Source organism: Mustela nivalis (genome assembly GCF_964662115.1).
Source record: "Mustela nivalis genome assembly, chromosome: 9".
Classification (NCBI taxonomy): domain Eukaryota; kingdom Metazoa; phylum Chordata; class Mammalia; order Carnivora; family Mustelidae; genus Mustela; species Mustela nivalis.
In genome coordinates this window covers 49,022,162-49,045,431 of record NC_139028.1, presented here as the reverse complement: position 1 = coordinate 49,045,431, position 23,270 = coordinate 49,022,162, and the positions used below count along the sequence as shown (strand labels likewise).

The 23,270-nt window shown below is 37.1% G+C and overlaps 1 protein-coding gene across 1 annotated transcript in view; it reads right to left on the bottom strand.

The window, feature by feature from the left end:
- Window positions 1-23,270, bottom strand: part of NOX4 (NADPH oxidase 4) — a 79,203-nt gene that overhangs the window by 18,566 nt on the left and 37,367 nt on the right. The window contains exons 7-10 of the mRNA XM_082682357.1: window positions 10,437-10,556; window positions 8,297-8,405; window positions 1,809-1,877; window positions 288-388 (exon numbers count right to left, since the gene is read on the bottom strand). Coding sequence (XP_082538483.1) covers window positions 288-388; window positions 1,809-1,877; window positions 8,297-8,405; window positions 10,437-10,556 — 399 coding nt within the window. The remainder of the gene's footprint in view (window positions 1-287; window positions 389-1,808; window positions 1,878-8,296; window positions 8,406-10,436; window positions 10,557-23,270) is intronic.

Below are 23,270 nucleotides of genomic sequence, written 5' to 3'. Positions count from 1 at the left end.
CCATTTTAACACGGGTCTACAGAAATTTGAAAGTCGGTAGGGGAGTTTCATTCATAAATACTTTAATAGACTATTTCAAAGCCAAATTCTAATGATTTGGTGTCCCAGATATGTGAGGTGGTCCCTCCCTTGCCTCCTCCTTTGCTAGTGATAATTGAGTGTTTAAGCGATTTTGTAAGTTGTAAACCCATTACCCAATTCATCTTTAAAAACTACATGTAATGACTTGAGAATATTTTAATTTGATCATTAGCCACATGGCACATTTCCTGAGCAACAGTACTTACCCTCTGTTACATTTTGCTATTTCATCAAACAGAAGTATCCACCGAGGACGTCCAATAAAAAGTCTTGAATTCAGTGCTTGATATTTTTCTCCAATTATTTTCTGCCAAAAAGAAATCACTATATTTTATATGACACAGGGTTGGACGAATAACCGACTTCTCTAACATCATTTCTACTGGTACTGTGGCTTCCTACCAAATTGCTGTGATATCAAGAATATAAGTATAAAATGGCAAGCTATTAAGTACAGTCATTTCGAAGCATCATTTCCTTCCTCTTTTCCTTTAAAATCCATTAACTTCTTGAGTGCCATTATTACAAATGGCTGATTTTCCTAGACTTTAGTTTGTTGCTTCATTTTTAACAACCGCAGTGTTAAAGAATGCATTTTAATTGCCTACTCTCAAAACGGGTGCTACACATAAACGTTATTGAAGTGCTTTTGCACTGCGAATACAGTCATCATATTTGGCTCATTATATGAGTAAAATACTACAAACTGTCCTCATAAATTTGGGGAAATGATCCTAGGCAAGACAGTCTAAGACAGAAGGGCTCCAAATCTTGGGTCTATCAACAAATAACTTTTAAGGGGCTGGTGTTTGCAGTAAACAGGAGATTAGATCTGGATTGGCAATAAAGGGTCAAAGGGAAGTGAGAAGAGAGGGCAAAGTGATGGCAGGCAGACAAACTGAGAACCAGTGCAACGTACCCTCCGAACCTTCATTACAGCCATAGCATGAGGAAGAATGATACTGACTTGCTTCATGAGAATAGTAAAAGTGAATTTTTTTTTCTTTTTTTTTTAACCTACCAAGTGGGGTAGAAATCTGACTAGAAAAAACAGGGTTAGACTAGTTTTGAAGTTATTGACAAGCATTCGTACTTTGTATCCCAAGTATTTTAGAAAACATATAATGGAAAATACTAAAATATAACTCGTGAAAGTATCCATCCCCAGAGTGACACCCCTATGTAACCCTTCACTGTCATCTGTAAACATCAGTTTCTTCATCTAGAACATGGGGATATCACCAACATCCATCTCTTGGATCTGTTGGAATTACACAAGATAATATGAAATGCTTAGCACAGTGTCTAGCACAGTTAATAAATAATGTGTGATGGCTATTATGACATTTTTAGGTTCCCTTGAAGAGAAGAAATAAACTTAATTAGGTATGTCCTTATCTTGTCTCTCCACATTAAAAACTCCCCTTGATAACACTGTTTGCTTCTGGTCCAATCTCTAGAGGTAAAGGATTTAAGACAACAGTGAAAAGGAGAGAAATGAACTCAAAGGTCTGTACCAGCTTCCTGTGAGGAGGGCAAATGAAAGGCATAACACCGTTGGCTTCAAGGACAGCCCATGGGTTTTCTGGACACACTCCAAAAGAGGCCTTCCTCTGGGAAACTTCTCTTCAAACCACCTGCAGAAATTTTCCTCCAGCACAGCTCCTACAGTAAATCTTGTATTACCAAGGGGCTTGTTTAATTTATAAAAACATCCAACCACATACCTGTATCCCATCTGTTTGACTGAGGTACAACTGGATGTTGACATAGTCAGGTCTGTTCTCTTGCCAAAACTGAGAGGACATAAAAGTAAATAGACATGTGAATTCTCTTTGCAGACTCAGACTTTCTCCTCTTCTAACATACGTGATTCCACAATTTAAGATGTATCTGGTCTAATCACAGTCAACATTTACAAGCAATATACACGCCAGATTCTAGCATTAATAACCTGTGCCTCCTGGCACAATTAGCGTAAGCAGCAGTAGTGTAAGAGAAGAATTCTGTTGTCATTACAGATATAGAATCAAGCATGCTAAATACCACACTGATATTCCCCGAAATCCTTCCACATATCTCGTATTTTATTCCTGAATCCCTAAATTATAGCCAAGAGTTCACTCATAAAGAGCACGATTTTCTTACAAAAACAACACCAACACTAAATTAGTGATAAATAATATGCATGCTAGGAATCAAACAATACAAAACAAACAAGACAAAAACGAAAGGCTCTGTTCCTGTTCCTGCCTTCCTCCTACTCAGCCCTAGTTTTCCTTGTACAGAACTGTATGAGGCAGGAAATACACCTGCCAAAGAAAAAATAGTCTGGGGGAAAAAATCGTGAATATTTCAATACCTTGAAAAGTAAAATAAAAAAGATACCATCTAAAGGAAAATAAACTCAACAAAGAGGTTAAAAGGATGGTTGTTGTCCCTATATGCTTCCTTTTACCTTCTTCATTTTCATTTTAAGATAAACCTACTAGTAACTGACCTGACTCTGACTGACTCCAAACTCCTGAAATCTATTTTTTTTTTAATTTTTGTACCTGAAACTAACATTGCACTGTATGTTGACTAACTGGAATTTAAATAAAAGCTTAAATGAGAAAAATATTTTAAAATATATTTTAAAAAATATTATATGTTACTTGAAATATTTAAAAATTTAAAAATAATTTTTAAGATAACTCTTTTATTCATAAAAGTATTCTTCTTAGGGCCACCTTTCAAGATCCTGAAATAAGGAGAAGTTAAAAGTTAAGGATCAGGCATCAGAAGTGGAAGAGAAGGAGGGGCATACAAGAGCATGGTGGGCTCCTCGGATAACAGGTGTGGATCTGAGCGTCTGAGGTGACAGGACCAGCACTTCTTCAAAAGCCAAACCATTTCTTGAGCCTAATCAGCATAGTGGGTTTGCTTGAGATGGAAAGGTTTGCTGGAATTTACTGCAGCAAGAAGATCGCTGATTTAAAGTGCTATTTCTATATAGTATAATGATGTTTATAAAGCACCATTATCTATAATAGCCAAATTATGGAAACAGCTCAAGTGCCCATTGACTGATGAATAGATAAAGATGTGATACACACACACACACACACACAACATACATTATACACACATGCAGTGGAATATTACTTGGCCATCAAAAAGAATGAAATCTTGCCATTTGCAAAAACATGGATAGAACTAGAGAGTATTATGCTAAATAAAGTAAGTCAGTCAGGGAAAGACATATACCATACGATTTCACTCATATGTGGAATTTAAGAGACAAAACAAATGAGCAAAGGGGGAAAAAGAGAGAGGGAGACCAACTAAGACTCTTAGCTCCAAGGAACATGCTGATGGTTATCAGAGGGGATGTGGGCACTGGAATGGGTGAAATAGGTGATGGGGATGAAGGAGGGCACTTGTGATGAGCACTGGATGATGTATGGAAGTGCTGCATCAGCACTCTGGAACACCTTACAATGGAAGGTAAGAGCACTTGGCAGGTAACTGACTTGTTTCTATCGCCACCATTGTCTGGCCCTGAGACTTCTAAGGAGTTACTGATTCATCTTGGCCTCTGTTTCTTCATCAGGTCAGTGATAGGTAGCGTTGAACATCATCATTCCCCAGGTGTCTTTTCAGATCTGAAATAATACATTTTCTGATAGGTGGAAACTCTGAATATAAAATCCCAATAAAAACACATTTTACTTTAAGAGTGATGTGATGATTCTCAGCTCCCATAATATTCTTAAAATATAATCATTAGTTATGTCCCATCAAATGGTTGCTTCAAGTTATATCCAAATGCTAAATTCATTTTTAGGCCATTTCTGAAATGAATCAGAGTTTATGAGTTTTTAACTGTGAAGAAATAGAAACTTCTACATGCAAGTATAGAATAGCACCTCACAAAACACATGGCTTGTGTTGATTCTCGTCTTAAATGTCTAACAGGATGCTATTCTGAGATCGGTCCTGTGACTCCTGCATCAATAACTGTGTTTGGTGTCTACTGCCCCAAGTAAGAACTGTACAAATTTGGATAATGTTTTTTAATGATTTCAATGTCTCCACTTTAACTTACCCATTACTGAAGACAATAATATCTACTCAAGGCACAATGTTCTCCAACTAATGGAACAGTAAGAAAACAGACATGTGGATCAATACAATCTTGCAAGTAGATTAGGATTGTAGGATCATGCACAAATATTATGTTTTTCAATTTTATTTATCCTGCCTATACTCCTCCTCATTTTTCTCCCAAATAAAAAATAACAGGATGTGAGTCCTGGAAAGAATTCTACAGATCACTAATAGGAATCATAGCAATCATTTGTTAAATGCCTTCAAAATGATAAATACTTTAGGTACGTTAAAGCTGAGTCTCACATCAGGTTTCAAGTGCTGTTAGCCTCCTTTACAGATTGAAAACATAAATTGGGTTTATAGAGGTTAAGTGATTTACCCAAGGACACAGTTCATATATGGTAAAACCACTGTTCCATTGTAAATGACTCCGAATGCCTGATGGAGCCCTGATCCTTCATTTCGACTTTCCCAATATGACTTACAGAGGTAAAGGGACTCGAAGTAAGTCACACCATTGATATTGGCAGATCTGGTACCAGATCACCTGACACCTGGCCCTGCACACTTCCATCACCAGGTTGGACAATCTGGCCAAGCAAGATCCACATCAGATCCACTTTTATCACCACTGCAGACAGACTGACACCAAGACAGAGTGACTGGAGCAACCCAGATAGCTTTGACCGAGGCATTCTAGAATGATGTGAAAGAACTCATAGCTGGAACAAGATTGAAAGACTATATCTTCATTTGGTTTTCAAAAACACTTTCAGGTATTCTTATACAGACTGTATGTAAAGTCCCTATGCTTTATTGCTCTTGCTTTCTCTCTCTCTCTCTCTTACACTCTCTCTTACACACACACACACACACACACACACACACACACACACACTGAACTTGATAACACAGTTGCAAACACATCATTCTCCAGACACAACTGAAGGACTGGTGTTCACCCTGCTGGTGGGAAAAATCAAAACACAGATGCAGAGGTCTTTGTATCACTGTATTGTTCACACAGTTATAAGCTTTTATATTATTTACTCCATGGACTCCTAAGGGGAAAGCACATCCATCAAAAGACATGAAATGGAAAGAAAACATAAATCTTAAGATTCAGCTCCTTTGAGGGTCCAGCCACTTATTCTTTTCTTTCTTTTATTCCTTTCCTTCCCCACTCCTATGCCTTATAAAGCATCTATTATTCAAATGTGCCTGTCCACCTCTTGGATCATTTTACCTAAAAAAATGTACAGGTTCTGTGTATCAGTTCAAGAAAGTTGAAAAATTACAAAAACAGAGGCAGAATTAGGAAATCCCAGAAGTAATAAAACTGGTCAATAATCACAGAAAGAGAGTTTCAATCTCACTTGCATTTAGGAGAAAATAGAATGAGATCTCACTGTTTATATTAACTGTTGGTAATATAACATTTTAAAGTAAGTGCCTCTCATACTTTGTTTTTTATTAAATTTTATTTATTTATTCAGAGACAGAAGGAGAGAGAGCACAAGCAGGGGAAGCAGCAGGCAGAGAGAGAGGGAAAACCAGGCTCCCCGCTGACCAGAGAGCCTGATACGGGGCTTGATCCCAGGACCCCAAGATCACGACCTGAGCCAAAGGCAGATGATTAACTGACTGAGCCACCCAGACACTCTCTATCTTCCCCACTTAGGATGGAAATCACATGAGATTAAAAAAAAATTGCTTCTTATTTTTATTTTACCTGTAGCTGCAGGTCCTAGAACAGCTTGTGATTTATAGTAGGCAATGAGTGAATATTTAATGAGTGACAGAATGACAGACTGAATAAATGAATATCTGAATAAAAAGACATGTATGATATTATATTCATTGCAGTGCTCCTTTTTTTAAAAGATTTTATTTACTTATTTATTTAGAGAGCACATGAGCAGGGGGAGGGGCAGAGGGAGATGGGGAGAATCTCAAGAACACTCCATGCACGATATGGAGCCTGATGTGGGGCTCAATCCCAGGACCCTGAGATCATGACATGAGATGAAATCAAGAGTTGGACGCTTAACCGACTGAGCCACCCAGGGCCCATCATTGCACTGTTCTTTGTAATAAAAAAGTAAATATCCATCATTAAGGGATGGTTAAATAAAGCACTGAGTACATCCATACTACAAAATAGTCTACAGCAGTAAAGAGAATGAAGTAACTTTATATGTACTATTATTAAAAATGTTTAAGACATAGTGATAAGTTCAAAATAAACAGTTCACAGAACAATGCAAATAGTATGGAAGAATTTATAGAACACTCATGGTTGCCTCTGGTTATACAGATCGGGTGAGGAAAGTAGTAAGGGAGGATTTGGTTTATCTGAATTATATGACAGTTTTCAAAGAAGGCACACAGATGGCCAAGAGGCACATGAAAAAATGCTCAATATCACTAGTCATAGTGGAAATGCAAATCAAAATCACAATGAGATACCACTTCACATCTGTCTAGATAGCTAGTATCAAAAAGAAATAGTAAGTGGTGGTGAGGATGTGGAGAAAAGAGAATCTTCACATACTGTTGGTGGAAATGTAAGTACTGTGGAAAACACTAATTTGAAAAGATATATGCACCCCTATGTTTACTGAAGATCGTCTGCAACAGTCAAGATAAGAAAGCAACCTAAGTGTTCACTGACACATGAATGGATAAGGAATATATGTATATATATTTGATCTTGTCATTTGCAACAATATAGGTTGACCTAGAGGGTATTACATGAAGTGAAATGAATCAGAGAAAGACAAATGCCACACAATTTCATTTATATGTGGAGTCTAAAAACAGAACAAACATATAGAAACAGGCTCATAAATACAGAGAACAAACTGTGGCAGCCAAAGGGAAAAGGGTTGGGGGGAGGGGTCAAATAGGTGAAAGGGACGGAGAGATACAAACTTCCAGTTACAAAATAAGTAAGTCACAAGGTTGAAAATTACAGTATAGAGGATACAGTCAATAATATAATAATAATTTTATATGGTGACAGATTATCACTGCACATATCGTGGTGAGCAGTTTGCAGTGTGTAATTGTTGATTCACTATGTTGTATACTTGAAACTAACATACTACTGCATGTCAACTATCCTACAATTAAAAGAAAAAGGAAGAGCACCTGGGTGGCTCAGTCAGTTAAGCATCTGCCTTTAGATCAGGTCATGATCCCAGGATCCTGGGATGGAGTCCTGCACTGGGCTCCCTGCAAAGCTTCTCCCTCTGCTCCCCATTCCCCATCTCTCATGAATAAATAAATAAAATCTTTAAAAAAAGGAAAAGGAAAAAAATTGCAGGAAAAATGCACGTGTATTACTTATATAATTAAAAAAATAAAAGATGCATATATTAATACATAAATAAAAGGCTACATGTAGGATAGATGAAGAAGGCCTTTTAAAAAATATCTTTAAGAATTAAAACTTAGAATTTGGGATTTTGAAATTCTGCCTGGTGTGCCCAAAGCCGGATGATGGTCCATTTGGAATATTAAAGGCAGAAATAAGAGGTTAGAGCTAACAGAACACAGGATGGAAAGTACAGTAACAACCATTTGCTGATCCTCATACACATGTATCATTGCCCATATCCCTACATTTCTATGTTAAAACACAAATAGTAGCATTTTCTTTTTCTTTTCTTTTTTTTTTTTTAAGATTTTATTTATTTATTTGACAGAGATCACAAGTAGGCAGAGAGGCAGGCAGAGAGAGAGAGGAGGAAGCAGGCTCCCTGCTGAGCAGAGTCTGATGTGGGGCTCGCTCCAGGACCCCGGGACCATGACCTGAGCCGAAGGCAGAGGCTTTAACCCACTAAGCCATCCAGGTACCCCAATAGTAGCATTTTCATGTTAAAACATATCATAGATATATAAATATACTCTCACTTACCAATATCTGAAAATATTTTACTAAATTATTAATATGTTACTTCTGTTCTTTGAAGTTTAAGAGATTTTTTTTCTTCTTTCAATTTCTCTGCCTTATTTTCTGGCTTATTCTACAATGAACATTTATTGATTTTGTAATTAGAAAAAATAATTTTTTTATTTAAGAACATTGCAAAAGGAAAAACAAACCTAATTTTACCTTGTTATGTAACACACAGAGTAAGTCTGCAAACCAACGGAAGGACTGGATGTCTCTGCACACCCAAATAAAATACAGTCTTCTAAGCTTGTATGGTTTCCAGTCATCCCTTTAAAATTAAAAGAACACAATAGTGATTAGGATGGCCAAAAAAAAAAAAAAAAAAAAATTAAGAAACCTCATGTCTTTGAAAATTTGCTTTTCATTTACTAATGAAAAACCAGTCATTTGCATGTATCATTTTATCATCTTTTATCATTTGTCATTGCACTTACTACAACTCCCAAATGAATTTAAAATATAATACATAGACTCAGAGGCATGATGTACTACTCCACGAGTTTAAGTGTTTATACGTGTGAATATTTTAAGTATACCACCTATTTTCAGTTCAAGGCAATAAACTAAACTCCTGGATGGGAATATGAGCCCAGGCTCTCAGAAAAAAAGTTCTCTATTTTCAGTGAATGCTATCACTCAGCAGGGCGCCAGTGGTCATTAGCTGTGCCCTGGCCTCCAGGCAAAATGAGGCAACACCATTCCAGAAAGCTGGTTGTTTACTCCCCTTTTAAAAATCACTAAAGAAAGAGATGTAACAGTCACCTACTATGTAATGCATTCCAGGGCCTCATAATTCCAAGTCTGGATTCCTATTCATAATTATGGAAGTGGCCTGAGGTTAAGAAAATATTTTCTCCTTTTCTTGACTTTAAGTGTCCAAATAACTTGCAGTATGTTTTCAGAAACAAATGGTTTCTGGCTTGGGATATGGCTATTTTTCTAAGAACCTCCAAAAAGTCCCACATTTGTAACAAGTGCTTAAAATTGAAATAAAATATTATTCAAACACATCATTTCAATTTTATTATTTCCTTCTTTAGTACTCCATAAAAGACTCTTAATGCAAATCAGGTCTACTTGAAAAGGAAAAGGAATTGATTTGAGAATAATTTCCTACTGTTATTTTGTTTGTGTTTTCATGACATTATTAATCCATTAATTTTTGCTTATAATCTTGGAACTAAAAATAACTAAAAAGTATTTCCTACATAAACAGTCTTACATTTGAAATTTCTATTCTTCGGTCTGTTATAAATTTGCGGAGTAACATACCGTGGAATCATGTGCTTATTTGTCATCTGCCCAGCCAAGTTTTCCTGACCATATGTCTACAAAGACCCCACCCCTTTATTTCCATATCCCATTAATCTCTCTTCTTTTTATCAGACTTCTGATATTTCGGAAATAATATTATTTATAAATGTCTTATTGCTTTATATTTGGTTTGCTCCATTTGAATACAAGTTATTTAAGGGCAGGGACCCTATTTCATGCATTGCAGTATTTACCAGTCACTATAGGATGGATGGGCACACAAGTGCTCAAGACACTTGTTGACAGAATGGCTGAAGACTGCCCCTTAGCATTTAGGAGGAAGTACAGAGATGAAGGCTGCTGGAACGGCTTTGCAAGGATAGAGGAATGCCTGATTGTGATACTTTATTAAGACAGCGTGCTGAAAGCCATGCATCATGTACTGAGAATCATTGAATTCTCACCCTCATCAATCAGTAAATAAATCAGCAAAACAAGTACAGTAGCCCCTCCTTATCGGTGGTTTCACTTTCTGTGGTTTCAGTCACCCACCGTCGGGTCGCCTATGGCTGGGAGGCAGAGGGTTCTCCATCTGGCATTTTGTCAGAAGGTCAAGGGCAGCCTTATGCTTACATCATTCCCCTTCCTTATCTCATCACACGGGCATTTCACCATCTCACCTCGTCATAAGAACAAGGGTGAGTACAGTACAATAAGATATTTTGAGGGAGAGAAAGAGATACCACATTCACATAACTTTCATCACACTATAGTGTTATAATTGTTCTATCTTAATATTAGTTATTGTAGTTAATCTCTTATTGTGCCTAGCTTATTAAACCTTATCACAGACACGTAGGTATTGGAAAAAACACAATGTATGTAGGGTTCAGTACTATTGGCAGTTTCAGGCATTCACTGGGGATCTTGGGATGTATTCCCCCTGTACATGGCAGGGGGGGTTACTGTAGACAAACTCTATGAGGAATTACCTCATACTAAGAGTTCTCTATTTGAATTAATAAAATGGATCAAAATAACATACAGCAGGGTGTTGAGTATTGATGCAAATGGAGTTACTCCAATGCCTCCAGCCACACAGAGGCTAACCTCGTAGTTCAATGATTCCTCAAATGGACTTCCAAATGGACCGTCAATGTATAGCCTGTTGAGAAGGCAGACAAAGGTGGGGGAAATGAAATAAGTTAAATTAATTCTCTGTAATAGGTAGCACACATGCTGAATCCTGTTTCCAGGCTCTGTATGGCTCAGTTATTTCATTGTTCTCATACTGAAAAAACTAAAGTAACAAGAAATGTATATGAAGTCTCAATATTAAAACAGGTACATCTGTTTCTAAGCCTTCCCTTTTTGAGGCAAACTTTAATTAAAAGTACAGAGAAATGTATATAGGGCCATGATAAATATATAAGAACAAGTTAAAGCTCTGATCATATTATATTACTGTATTTAACTAAATTAAAATATCAATTGCTTTACTGTGTCTAAATTCAATAAATAAGGTTCTCTTTAATGGCAAAGTCAGTAGCAGAAATATTTACTGTAACATTTACTCTGAGAACAGAAAAGTAGAAGGAGAGAGAAAAAAAAAAAGGAAACTCTTTCCCTCTGGCCCTAGTGAGGTTTATTAGTACAGAAACAACTGGAGAACAATCTCAGAGGAATCTCTACTTATTTGAGACTGTATAGTCAAGTGTGTGTGTGTGTGTGTGTGTGCATGTGTGACGTCCTTAACTACAGCACAACTTGTTAATCGTTCACTTGATATTTTACCGTCTCCCCTTCTTTCTTAATAACAAAACATTAATTTATTCAGGGAAGCAAAGTGTCCACCCAAACCACTATATCACCCAAACTCCATCACCCCAAACTGCATTTATTTTGACTGTGTGACTCTGTTCTGGTTAATATCATGTAAATGGCAGTGCTATTAGAAAAACTAGAAGGCTTCCTGCAGAAAGCTGCCTTAGCTGAAAGTAGCGCTTTTTATCCCTCCCTTTGTTTTCTTCATCCTGATACCTAAAATGTTGTCCTGATGGACTTCATACTTACCGTTGATGGCTGGAGAATTAAGATAGCCTCTCTAGACTACCTAGTTCCAGGTATCTTACTGTGAAAGATATCTTAAAGGCATTGCCTTGTCATGTTCTTTTTTTTTATTTTAAAATAAATAGCTTTGCTAAAACATAGCAACTATCCCCAAAAGTACATTTATGTCATCAACCTTATGATATACATCGCTTTCACTGTGAGAAGTGACCGCAACAGTGCCTAACTTACTTTAGTACTTACTTATTAGACATCTGTGGTGTTACTGGTTAAATGTAAAATGGACGAATGGACAGTCTTTCGACCTCGGAGCTCCATGGCTGCAATCTAAGTTGTATCCCATTAGTCATTGCCAATATTTGGTTTCCACTCCTCCTGGACACTTACAGACTATACTTCTTGGAATTCTTGTGATTATATTGAGCCATACATCTAATTCTGATCACAGGGCTGTGAGCAGAGGCAATACTTGCTATTTCGGAATAAGGTAGGTAAAAGTTCTGTCCCTTCCATGAAAACTAAAAGCCATGAGTAGAACCAGAAGACAAAAGCCAACTGAATGCCTGACTTATCCTTGAAGGGAACTGTTCTGGAGCCACTGGACCCACAAAAGTTACTTCATGAGTAAGAAAGAAATCTGTTTTGTGTCTTACACATTTTCAGGATATTTCAAAGTTCACTAGTTACTGCAGCAGAATTCAGACCAGCAAAACCACCACATGTACAGTTTATATTTAAATCTTCAAAGGAATTTGGATGATTTAAAAAAAAAACAAAACACTATAGCCTATAAAAAAGCTACTTGCTGTACCTCAAAAAAAAAAAAAAAAAATCAAAGTTTGAATGCTTGAGGTAGTATTCTAAGCACAGCAGAAATTCAGAAAATACTGATAGATCACATACAGAAAATATGCCTGATTCTTATTACATCCATCTCCTTCACATTTTACAGACTATTCACTTAACAAATGTGCTCTGTGTACCAATGATTTCTGTGATACTATTTTGGACTCAAAGATAAAATTGACACTGGGACATCAAAAATGACATTACTGAAGTTTTTCCATCTTCATATTAAAATCACATTACATAGGTTGAGGGGATGAAAGAATGACTATGATATTTTGATCCTTTTAAAGATAAGATCTTCTTTAAAAATATCAATGATAAAATTGGCAGATGATTTTAAAGTGTATTTAAATAGCAGAATTTAGGATATGTCTCTTTATATTTGCCTGATATACAATGCTTTCATAAAGATATTTTCACTGAACAGAAAAAGAACAACCTGAAAACAAAGCTACCAGAAGATATTTGAAAATTAATTGATTAGTACATTAGATTCTTGATAGAAATCTCAAAATATCAGTGACTCATAAACAAAATATGTGAATTGATTTTACCACTTCTCACCATGTAAACAAATCTAGAATATAAACATTAAGTAAGAAAGTTGGGTTTAAAAATAAATACTGCCAACTGCAAAAACAGATCATTGCAAATCTCTACAACTATTTTAGACTCCACTACACCCAGTGCAATCTTCTCTTAATTAGTCATTCACTTATTGAACAAGTGCTTTTATGCACCTGCAATGTGCTAGACTGTGTGCAAAGTGTCAGGGAAACAGAAATGAACAAGACAGAAAATGTCCCTGGCTTCTTGGTTGATTCTCGTGGAAGAGGAGCTAGCCCATAAAGAAAGATATAAAAAGATCTATAATGTCATACAGGATAAGTGCTTTTAAAAAACAGGTAAAACAGGGTGCCTGGGTGGCTCAGTGGGTTAAGCCTCTGCCTTCAGCTTGGGTCATGATCTCAGGGTCGTGGGATCAAGGCCCACATCAGATCAAGGCCCACATCAGGCTCTCTGCTCACCAGGGAGCCTGCTTCCCCCTTTCTGTCTGCCTCTCTGCTTATTTGTGATCTCTCTCTCTGCCAAATAGATAAACAAAATCTTTAAAAAAAATAAAAATAATAATAAAGGGTAAGACATAGTCATTGTTGGAGCTAGGTGACTGGTACATAAAAGTTCATTTTACTCTTCTGTTTACTTTTACATATACTTGAAATTTTGCATCAGCAGTTTAAAGGGATAGTGAGGGAAGTGCATACACAATTGAACAGAGACCTAAATGAAGAGGCAAGATATAAAAATATCTGGAAAAAGAATCTTTCCAGCAGGAATAATGGGAAATAGAAAGAAACAAAGCCTTTTGGCTTACGGATGTATTCACGCCAGCTACACTTTCTGGGAATTTTCAGCTCACTTTCTTCATTCAATCTCCTGCTAATTGTATTTATGAATTTTTCTTTGTTAGGACTGATGCTCTGTTTGGACCAATCCCTGTCATTTCCTCATCAACAAAATTTTTACCATCTATCCTATAAAAGGCACTTTTCAGGCTCTGGAGATGACAGCAGTGAACAGGAGACAAATATCCCCGTCCTCAGAGAGGGCTTCTCTCTCGTGTGATTATCTAACACATCCATCATTCGCATATATTGATTATCTTCTGCGTGTAAAGTCCTAGAGATAGAAAAGCACAGGTCCTGTCCCCAGGAATTATGCTGCTGTCCCCTTCTTTACTCAAATCTGCTTCCTATAAGAAAAAACAGACACAAGGACACCTTATTTGACTAGCAAAGGGGAAGAGCAGTTAGGAAACACACCTCTTTGCTTCTTGTCTGCTTTACGATCGACAGCCCCCACAAGCACCCTCCCTACGTGTTTGGTGTTCCAAAACAACTTTTGGCAAGGAGACAAGAATTTGGGGTTCTAGACATTTACTGGGGTTGAGCGTACAAGCCAGATAATTGTCTTTGCCAAATCTGATTTCCTTCACTTCGAAAAGGATCAATCAGATGTGGTGACACAGAAAAGGCTTGCTGAAGAATTGTGGAGGGCCACAAAGATCAGTTACTGGCATCAATGAGCACTTGCAATGTCCTGTTAGGTCAACTGAGAGGTCCAGCGTGAGATGAGAAGCAAGATGGGAATGTGGTGCAAAGGACTTGAGAGAAGCAGCTGTCTGGGTTTTATTTTTCACTAATTTTTTTTTTCAAAAGTATTCTTTTTAAATTTTAATTCCAGTTTAGCTGATAAATAGTTCTATCCGTTTCAAGGGTACAATATAAAGATTCAACAGTTCTATACATTACACAGTGCTCCTCAGGATAAATGTGCTCTTAATCCCCATCACCTTTTTAATTCATTCCCTTCCCACTGCTCCTCTGGTAACCACCAGTTTGTTCTCTATTAGAGTCTGGTTTGGGTTTTTCTCTCTTTCTCTCTTTTTTCTCCTTTGTTCATTTGTTTTGTTTCTTAAATTCCACATATAAATGAAATCATATGGTTTGTCTTTCTCTGACGGATTTGCTTTGCTTAACATTATATTCTCTAGCTCTAACTCTATCCAAGTCTTTGCAAATGGCAGGATTTCATTCTTCTTTATGGCTGAATAATATCCCATTGTGTGTGTGTGTGTGTGTGTGTGTGTGTGTGTGTGTGTGTAACTTCTTTTCCATTCATCTATTGATGGACATCTGGGCTCCTGGGCTGCTACTATAGTTTGGCTATTGTAAACAATGCTGCAATAAACAAATGGGTACGTGTATCCTTTGAATTAGTGTTCTTGTTTTCTTTGGATAACAACCAGTAATGTCATTACTGGATTTTAGGGTAGTTCAATTTTCAGCTTTTGAGGAAACCCCATACTCTTTTCCACCATGGCTGCACCAGTTTGTGTTCCCACCAACAGTGCATGAGGGTTCCTTTTTCTTCACACCATAGCCAAGACTCCTTTCTTGTGTTTTTTTATTTTAGCCATTCTGACAGGTATGTGTTGATATCTCATTATACTTTTAATGTATATTTCCCAGATGATGAGTGATGTTGAGCATCTTTTCATGTGTCTATTGGCTTTCTGTATGTCTTCTTTGGAAAAATGTCTATTCAGATCCTCTGCCCATTTTTAAATTGGATTATTTTGATTTGCGGTGTTGAGTTGTGTCAGTTCTTTATATATTTTGGATAACGCCCTTTATTTGATATGTCACTCACAAATATCTTCTCCATCCCATAGGTTATCTTTCAGTGTTGTTAATTGTTTCCTGCAGTGGGCAAGAGCTTTTTATTTTGATGTAGTCCCAATACTTTATTTTGCTTCAGTTTCCCTTACCTCAGGAGACATTCCTAGAAAAATGTGTTATAATTGATATCAGAGAAATTAATGCCTCTGCTCTCTTTTAGGATTTTTTTGATCTCATATTTAGGTTTTTAATCCATTTTACTTTTGTGTTTGGTGTAAGAGAATGGTCCAGTTTCATTTCTTTGCATGTTGCTTCTAGTTTTCCAAACACCATTTGTTGAAGAGACCTCTCTTCTCATTGCATGTTCTTTCCTGCTTTGTCAAAGATTAATTGGCTATACAAGCATGGGTTTATTTCTATTCTGTTATATTGATTAATGTGTCTATTTTATGCCAGTACCATACTGCTTTGATTACTAGAGTTTGTAATATAACTTGAAGCCTGGGATTTTGATACTTACAATTTTGTTTTTCTTTTTCAAGATTGCTTTGGCTATTTAGGATCTTTTGTGGTTTCACACAAATTTTAGGGCTGTTTTTTTTAGTTCTGTGAAAAATGCTATTGGTATTTTGATAGGGATTACATTAAATGCATAGGTTGCTTTGGGCAATATAGGTGTTTTAAAAATACTCGCTCTTCCAGCCCTTAAGCATGGAATCTCTTCCCATTTCCTTGTGTTGTCTCGAATTTCTTTCATTAATATTTTATAGTTTTCAGAGTTTATTCCTATACATTTTTTGTTTTGTTTTGTTTTGGTGCAACTGTAAATGGGATTGTTTTCTTTCTTTTTTTTTTTTAAGATTTTATTTATTTATTTGACAAACAGAGATCACAAGTAGACAGAGAGGCAGGCAGAGAGAGAAGGGGGAAGCAGGCTCCCTGCTGAACAGAGAGCCCGATGTGGGGCTCGATCCCAGGATCTTGAGAACATGACCTGAGCTGAAGGCAGAGGCTTAACCCACTGAGCCACCCAGGCGCCCCAATGGGATTGTTTTCTTAATGTCACTTTGTGCTGCTTCATTATTAGTGTATGAAAATGCAGACTTCTGTACATTGATTTTGTATCTTGTGACTTTATTGAATTCATTTATCAGTTCTGGTATTTTTTTGGTGGTGTCTCTAGGGTTTTTCTATTTATGGTATCATATCATCTGCAGTTAGTGAAAGTTTTACTTTTTCTTTACCACTCTGAATGCTTTTTATTTCTTTTTTGTTGTCTAACTGCTATGGCTAGGACTTCCAGTACTATGTGGAACAAAAGTGATGGGAGTGGACAATCTTGTCTCGTTCCTGACCTTAGGAGAAAAACTCCCACTTCGTACATCGAGTATGATGTTTGCTGTGAGTTTTTCATATAAGGCCTTTATTTATTTATTTTTTTAAAAGATTTTATTTATTTATTTGACAGAGAGAGATCACAAGTAGGCAGAGAGAGAGAGAGAGGAGGAAGCAGGCCCCCTGCTGAGCAGAGAGCCCGATGTGGGACTTGATCCCAAGACTCTGAGATCATGACCTGAGCCGAAGGCAGTGGCTTAACCCACTGAGCCACCCAGGCACCCCATATAAGGCCTTTATTATGTTGAGGTATGTTTCCTCTAGATCTACTTTGTTGAGAGCTTTTATCATGAATGAATGTTGTACTTTGTCAAATGCTTTTTCTGCATCTATTCAAATGATCATATGGTTTTTATCCTTTCTCTTATTGATGTGATGTATCATGTTGATGAATTTACAAACACTGAACCACCCTTGCATCCCAGGAATAAATCCCACTTGATCATGGTGAATGGTGCTGGTGAGGTTTGTGCACCTCTTCTTGGAGGAGGGGGCCCGTAGTACGGGCAGTAAGGCAAATGTGACAGGAAGGGGCAGATCTGCTGAACCACAGGGGTATGGAGCTTGGTGTAAGCAAGTTAGGTAGCAGGGCTATGCTGGTTCTACAGGTGGCTGTTGTTAAGTTGTCGGGAGAGAAGAGGGAATTGGCACCTGGAAGCTCCTTTGTCCCTGAAGGCATCTTCCTGTGATCCCTGATCTTTGGGGCACACTGTGAAATGAGTAAATCACTCTCCTTCTTCCTTTAGCACTTTCACACTGGTGCTTCTATACTGTATCTCTGCCAACTGTTTGTGGTGCTTTCTCTTTAAGGGTAGGGATTCAGCTTCCTAAAGCTTTCCAGGCTCTCCCACTGGAAGCTGAGTGAGCTGAGCCCAGGCTTTTTATAATCCCAGGCTTTCAGTCCCACTTGTTATAAGAACTCTCTCACTCAGCCCCTCTCTCTCAGCCCCTCTCACTTCCAAAGCCAATTGTTATTGGCTGTTCATGAACTCCCTGGTGTTCTGTCTCTGTTCATGAACTTCCTGGTGTGAAAGTCTGTTTTACACCCTTCTCCACATCACTGGTTTCCTCTCCATTGTGGACAGTCATGAGGCCTGTATCTGGACTCCTTAGATGTCCATGGGAAGTTGCAGTCTCTCCTGCAGGGAGCAAAAAAGCCACCCATGCAATGGAAAGCTGAGTTTGGAAGAAAGAGGGAAAGGAGATGGTTGGTCACAACTGTTTCAGTGTCCAGGAAACCCAGAGTGATCTCTGGGGGTCATCTCCAGACTATTCAGTCTGTTTTATACCACTAGCATTGGTCAGTAGCATCAGGGCCATTTTGGTCCCAAACCACGCCATCACTATTCCTATCTTCTATGATGTGTCCTCTTCCGTACCTTTAGTTGTGGAGTTTACTCTGCCAATCTTCAGATTGTTTTCTGGGTTATTTACTCTGATGTAAATGAGGGTTAGCCATTTGTATCCATGGGACTAAGGCAAGTTTAGGGTACTCCTACTCTGCCATCTTCCCAGCCTCTATCTTCTCTGCTTTTTTTGTTTGTTTGTTTGTTTGTTTGTTTGAAATACTTTTTGCATATGGAGAAACAAAATTTTGTTGCTTTGGGAGGAGAGATGAAGAATGAAATTGTTGGTAATTTGACAACATCTAAGCTTTTGAGGGAGGCAGAAAGGGGAACTATGTAAGTCATTTTTCATGTATTTAATGTGACTAATGTGTAAAATCCATTGCCTTTAATGTATGAGCAGTGATTTTCTCCCATCTTAGTACCTGCTCTATAAAGGAATGCAATATTCCTACTATTTTTTTTTCTTTTGTGAGAAGATTATAGAAAATAAAGGTAACTCTCCAAAGTCCTGCAACAACATAATAGAAGTGAGCTCCACCTGATATATATTTTTTTTAATTTTTAAACTTCGTTGATGACTAATAAAAATTTCATTATGAAGGAGTGTGGGTATAAGAGAATTCTAAGAAAAAGATGGGTGCTCTTTCCTGGACCTTTCAAAAATATAAACTTTTAAAAAATTCAGTATGTTTTTCCCTTGAAAGTAGAGTACACTAACATGTTTAAAATTGATTGTAAGGACACCTGGGTGGCTCAGTGGGTTAAGCATCTGCCCTCAGCTCAGGTCATGATCCTGGGGTCCTGGGATGGAGTCCTGCTTTGGGCTCCCTGCTCAGCAGGGAGTCTGTTTCTCCTTCTCTCTCCAACCCTCTCCCCTGCTCCTGCTCTTGCTCTCAAATAAACAAATAAAATCTTTTTAAAAATCTTAAAAAAAATAAAGTTGATTTAATTTTTCAATGTGTAATATAGATCAGCTAATAGACTAGTTATATCAGATCTCTTCCTCTCAAGAGAAAAATCCATGGGCTGCAAATTAACTCAACTATATTAAAAAATAAAAGACAACCAAAAGTTCTCGAAATCTTGTTCCCTAATACTTCCTATCACTTTCCTCCAAAATACACTGACATCATAATAAATTAAAATAGAACTTATTTAGATAATCTGATAATTTATAAAATTAAGAGAGATATGTTTATTAATTTAAGAAAATAGATACAAATTATACAAATATTTCATGAACAATAAGGAGGAAAAAAGTATTTTGCTGTCAAATTAATTTGGGAAATGTGTTAAGAAAATTTTTTTACTTGTTTATTTAAAAATTTCTTTTTTAGGGGGCAGACAGAGGGAAAGAGAGAATCTTAATGGACACTTTGCTACTGGGTGTGGAGCCTGCTTAAGATTAACAGCGCTTAACACTGGGTGTGGAGCCCAGTGCAGAAGTGGATCTCACAACCCTGAGATTATGACCTGATCCGAAATCAAAAGTCAGATGCTTAACTAACTGAGCCACCCAGGTGCCCCTAAAAACTTCTTTAAAAAATAAAAATCCCAGGGCGCCTGGGTGGCTCAGTGGGTTAAAGCCTCTGCCTTCAGCTCAGGTCATGATCCCAGAATCCTGGGATCGAGCCCTGCATCGGGCTGTCTGTTTCGTGGAGAGCCTGCTTCCTCCTCTCTCTCTCTGCCTGCCTCTCTGCCTACTTGTGATCTCTGTCTGTCAAATAAATAAATAAAATCTTAAAAAAAAATAAAAATAAAAAAAATAAAAATTCCTGTAATTCAAAACTCCTCTAGGCCTTCCACATGCCAAAAGTGCCTTATGAATCTCCAAGCAGCAGATACACAACACTTTGTAAACATATTTCACCATTGGGGTGCCTGTGTGGCTCAGTGGGTTAAAACCTCTGCCTTTGGCTCAGTGCCTGGGTGGCTTAGTGGGTTAAAGCCTCTGCCATGATCTCAGGGTCCTGGGATAGAGCCCCACATCAGGCTCTCTGCTCAGCGGGGAGCCTACTTCTCCCTCTCTCTCTGCCTTTTTCTCTGACTACTTGTGATCTATGTCTGTCAAATAAATAAATAAAATCTTTTTAAAAAATTTCACCATTAATTCTTTCTCCATAAAATATCTGCCAAGATTTTAGAGAGTAGGGAACAAGTTAGGAAATAAAGAATCAAGAAAAAGAAAAAGCATTCCTCTTTACCGGACCCACATCCCTCGGTAGTTTCACAAAGAATAACTAGCTGCAATAGACACCGGAAAAATCATTTTAAAGATTACGTGGGTGGGGAATTAATGTGCTTTTATTGTACATATAAGAATGGAAGTCTTAATATAAGTCAAGGCCAGTACTATCTGCTGCAGCAAAAAAAAAAGGCAGAGAGATGATTAATTGCAATAACTGGCCATACGGGGATTATAAAAGGGGACGTGGCTGGGACAATGCATAGGGTATAAAATGAGGTACAATTTGAGGCACAAATTACTTACATGTGTTGTATATCCATGTTATATATAATATATATAATATATTCACATATATATATCTGTATACACAATGATTTGTGTTTTTTACATATTATTAGTCATAATCTTAACACTGTATGAGGTGGTTACAGTATAACTATCCCCATTTAACAAGTGAAGACCCTGGGGCCACGAGAGGTGCCATGACAGGTCTGAAGCTCCCTATGTCCAAAATGAGGAGGAAGAGGATGAGGTAGAGGAAAACGTGAGGAGAGACAGACCAGGGTTCTGTCGACAGAACCTCCCAGGCTGTGCATCTCAGTCACAGATCTAAAAATATCGTTCCAGTCAGAAAGAAATAAGTTGTGCTTTCATGACAGCCATTGGTCAAATGTGAGAATAATCTGGAACTAACGCTACTGCTGGAAAGGAAGCACACCATTGCTCCACAGCTGCTCTGTCTGAGCAGCCATGCAATCCACCCTACAGGTGATAGAAGTGGAAAGAACGCGTATCGACACTTTGCCAATGATAGTCTTTCAGTGAGAGGAAGAGGAAGCCATTGACCTCAGCAAAAGCTACATGGGCTGAAATGTTAGATCTCCTCAGCGGTATTTAGGTTTTATAGCTGTGCATGCACAACTTTAAAAAACAAAACAAAACAAAAACAAAAACAAAAATTTCATTACAATGATTCCAGCAAGGATTGGGATGGGTAGGATAGAATGAACAGCTTTGAAGTTACAATTTTGTAATTCTCCATCCCTGACTTCCTGTCACCATAAAACTACTGTCCAATTACATTTTAATAAATGTAAGTTTCTTAGAAATTAAAAATGTCATGTTATAAGAGAAGAGTCTTTTCTCAATAAATATATTTTTAAAGAATAATCATAGGATATGATGTACTAGCCTAAGACATAAAAGATCTTGGGATTATTAGCTGTAAGCACTGGAGGAGAAGACCAGTAGGCAAAGATAAAATGAAGTAAATATTTTTTTCTTAATAGTTATTAGGTAGGTAAGAACCTTGAGCAATTTTATGGTTGTCTTTATGGTTATCTTTATTGATTTAAAGATCAAAAAACACATCTGTATGAATTTCTGATTTGATCTCAGAGCAATCCTGTGTCAGCAAAACATGGCAAAAATGGATATTTCTCCACATCTTCTCTCTGGGTTGACATCAAAGATGTTACTTTTAATGAAGTTTCAGAGGACAACAAGCCTTGGGAGCAGTGAGGTTTCTATAGGGAATAGCTATCTTTGAATTAAACTAGACAGCCCAAGTATTATTTTTCTGACCAAAATAAATTTATAGGCCTAATCTTTTTATTTATGGGAAGATGCTACAATGTACAACTATCAGCCTTTTCCTTGCCTATCTGGACAACTATAGAGCTATGTGGTTGGCACAGTGCTAAATGCTTTAGATGAATTATTTGTCATTATTAAATCAGAGTTAGATGATATTATTTGACTTCATTGATTAAGAAAGTGAGGTTCTGGAAGTTTAAACATTTCTTGAGGCCAAACATCTAATAAGTGGCTTATGTCTACCACCAAAACGAATTCCATTTTTGTTCAGAAAACAATCTAAAACTTCCCTAAATAGGAGTTTGTTTTAATTTTTCCAATCAGAGAAATAATCAAATGGACCTTTTCTAAAGGATTAGTAACTCCTTTTATGCCTAGAATTATTTTTATCTTAAAGTCTATTTTATCGGGAATAATTTTGGTTTGGTTAGAATTTCTCTGCCATATTTCTCACCTTCTTTATGATCAGCTTTCCTTTATCTTTCAGTTTTTAGTCAATCTCTTGAAAACTGCCTATTGCTCTGTTTTCTTTTCTTATCCCAGGCCGACAGCCTTTTCCTTTGAACTGGAGATCTGAGTTCAGTTATGGTGAGTGACTTACCACAGTGTCATCGTGTCCTGTTTATCTGTCCCTCTTTGTCTGATTCTTCCCCTCCCCTTTCTTTCCTTGAAATATTTTTAATATTTTTATTACATGTTAGTCTCTGCTTTTAGTTTTCTGTAAGCAAATTATGATGTTTCGCACTGTGAATTTTTGTTATATTGCTTGGGATTTATTGGTATCTCTGAATTTGAGCTATTTTTCTTCAAATATGATATAGCCTATACTCTTTCTTTTTCCCCCTTCCTTATGTAAGGCTAATGTGAAGAAATGCAAGAACTCCTCCCCCTACCCACTCTATTTCTTCAATCTTTCTTATTTTCCATATCGTCATCTCTCTATGCCACATTTTGAAAAATTATTTCAGTTCAATGTGACAGTTCATTTATTCTCTCTATGGCTATTTAACCTGCGAAGTTTATGATATTGTTTCTTTTATTTGGAGAAGTTCTATGGGCCCGTTTTCCAAAAAGCCCTGAGAAGTTTGATTGTCCTTTGTCCCTTAATCATTATTTTAATGCTCTGTTTTATTCCTTTAAATTTATGAAACATTTGTGTTATACTTTTTGGACATATGATTTCTATCTACTAACATGTACTTGTGGCATTTTGTTTCATCATTTTTAAAAATATGAGCTCATTTTCCTTG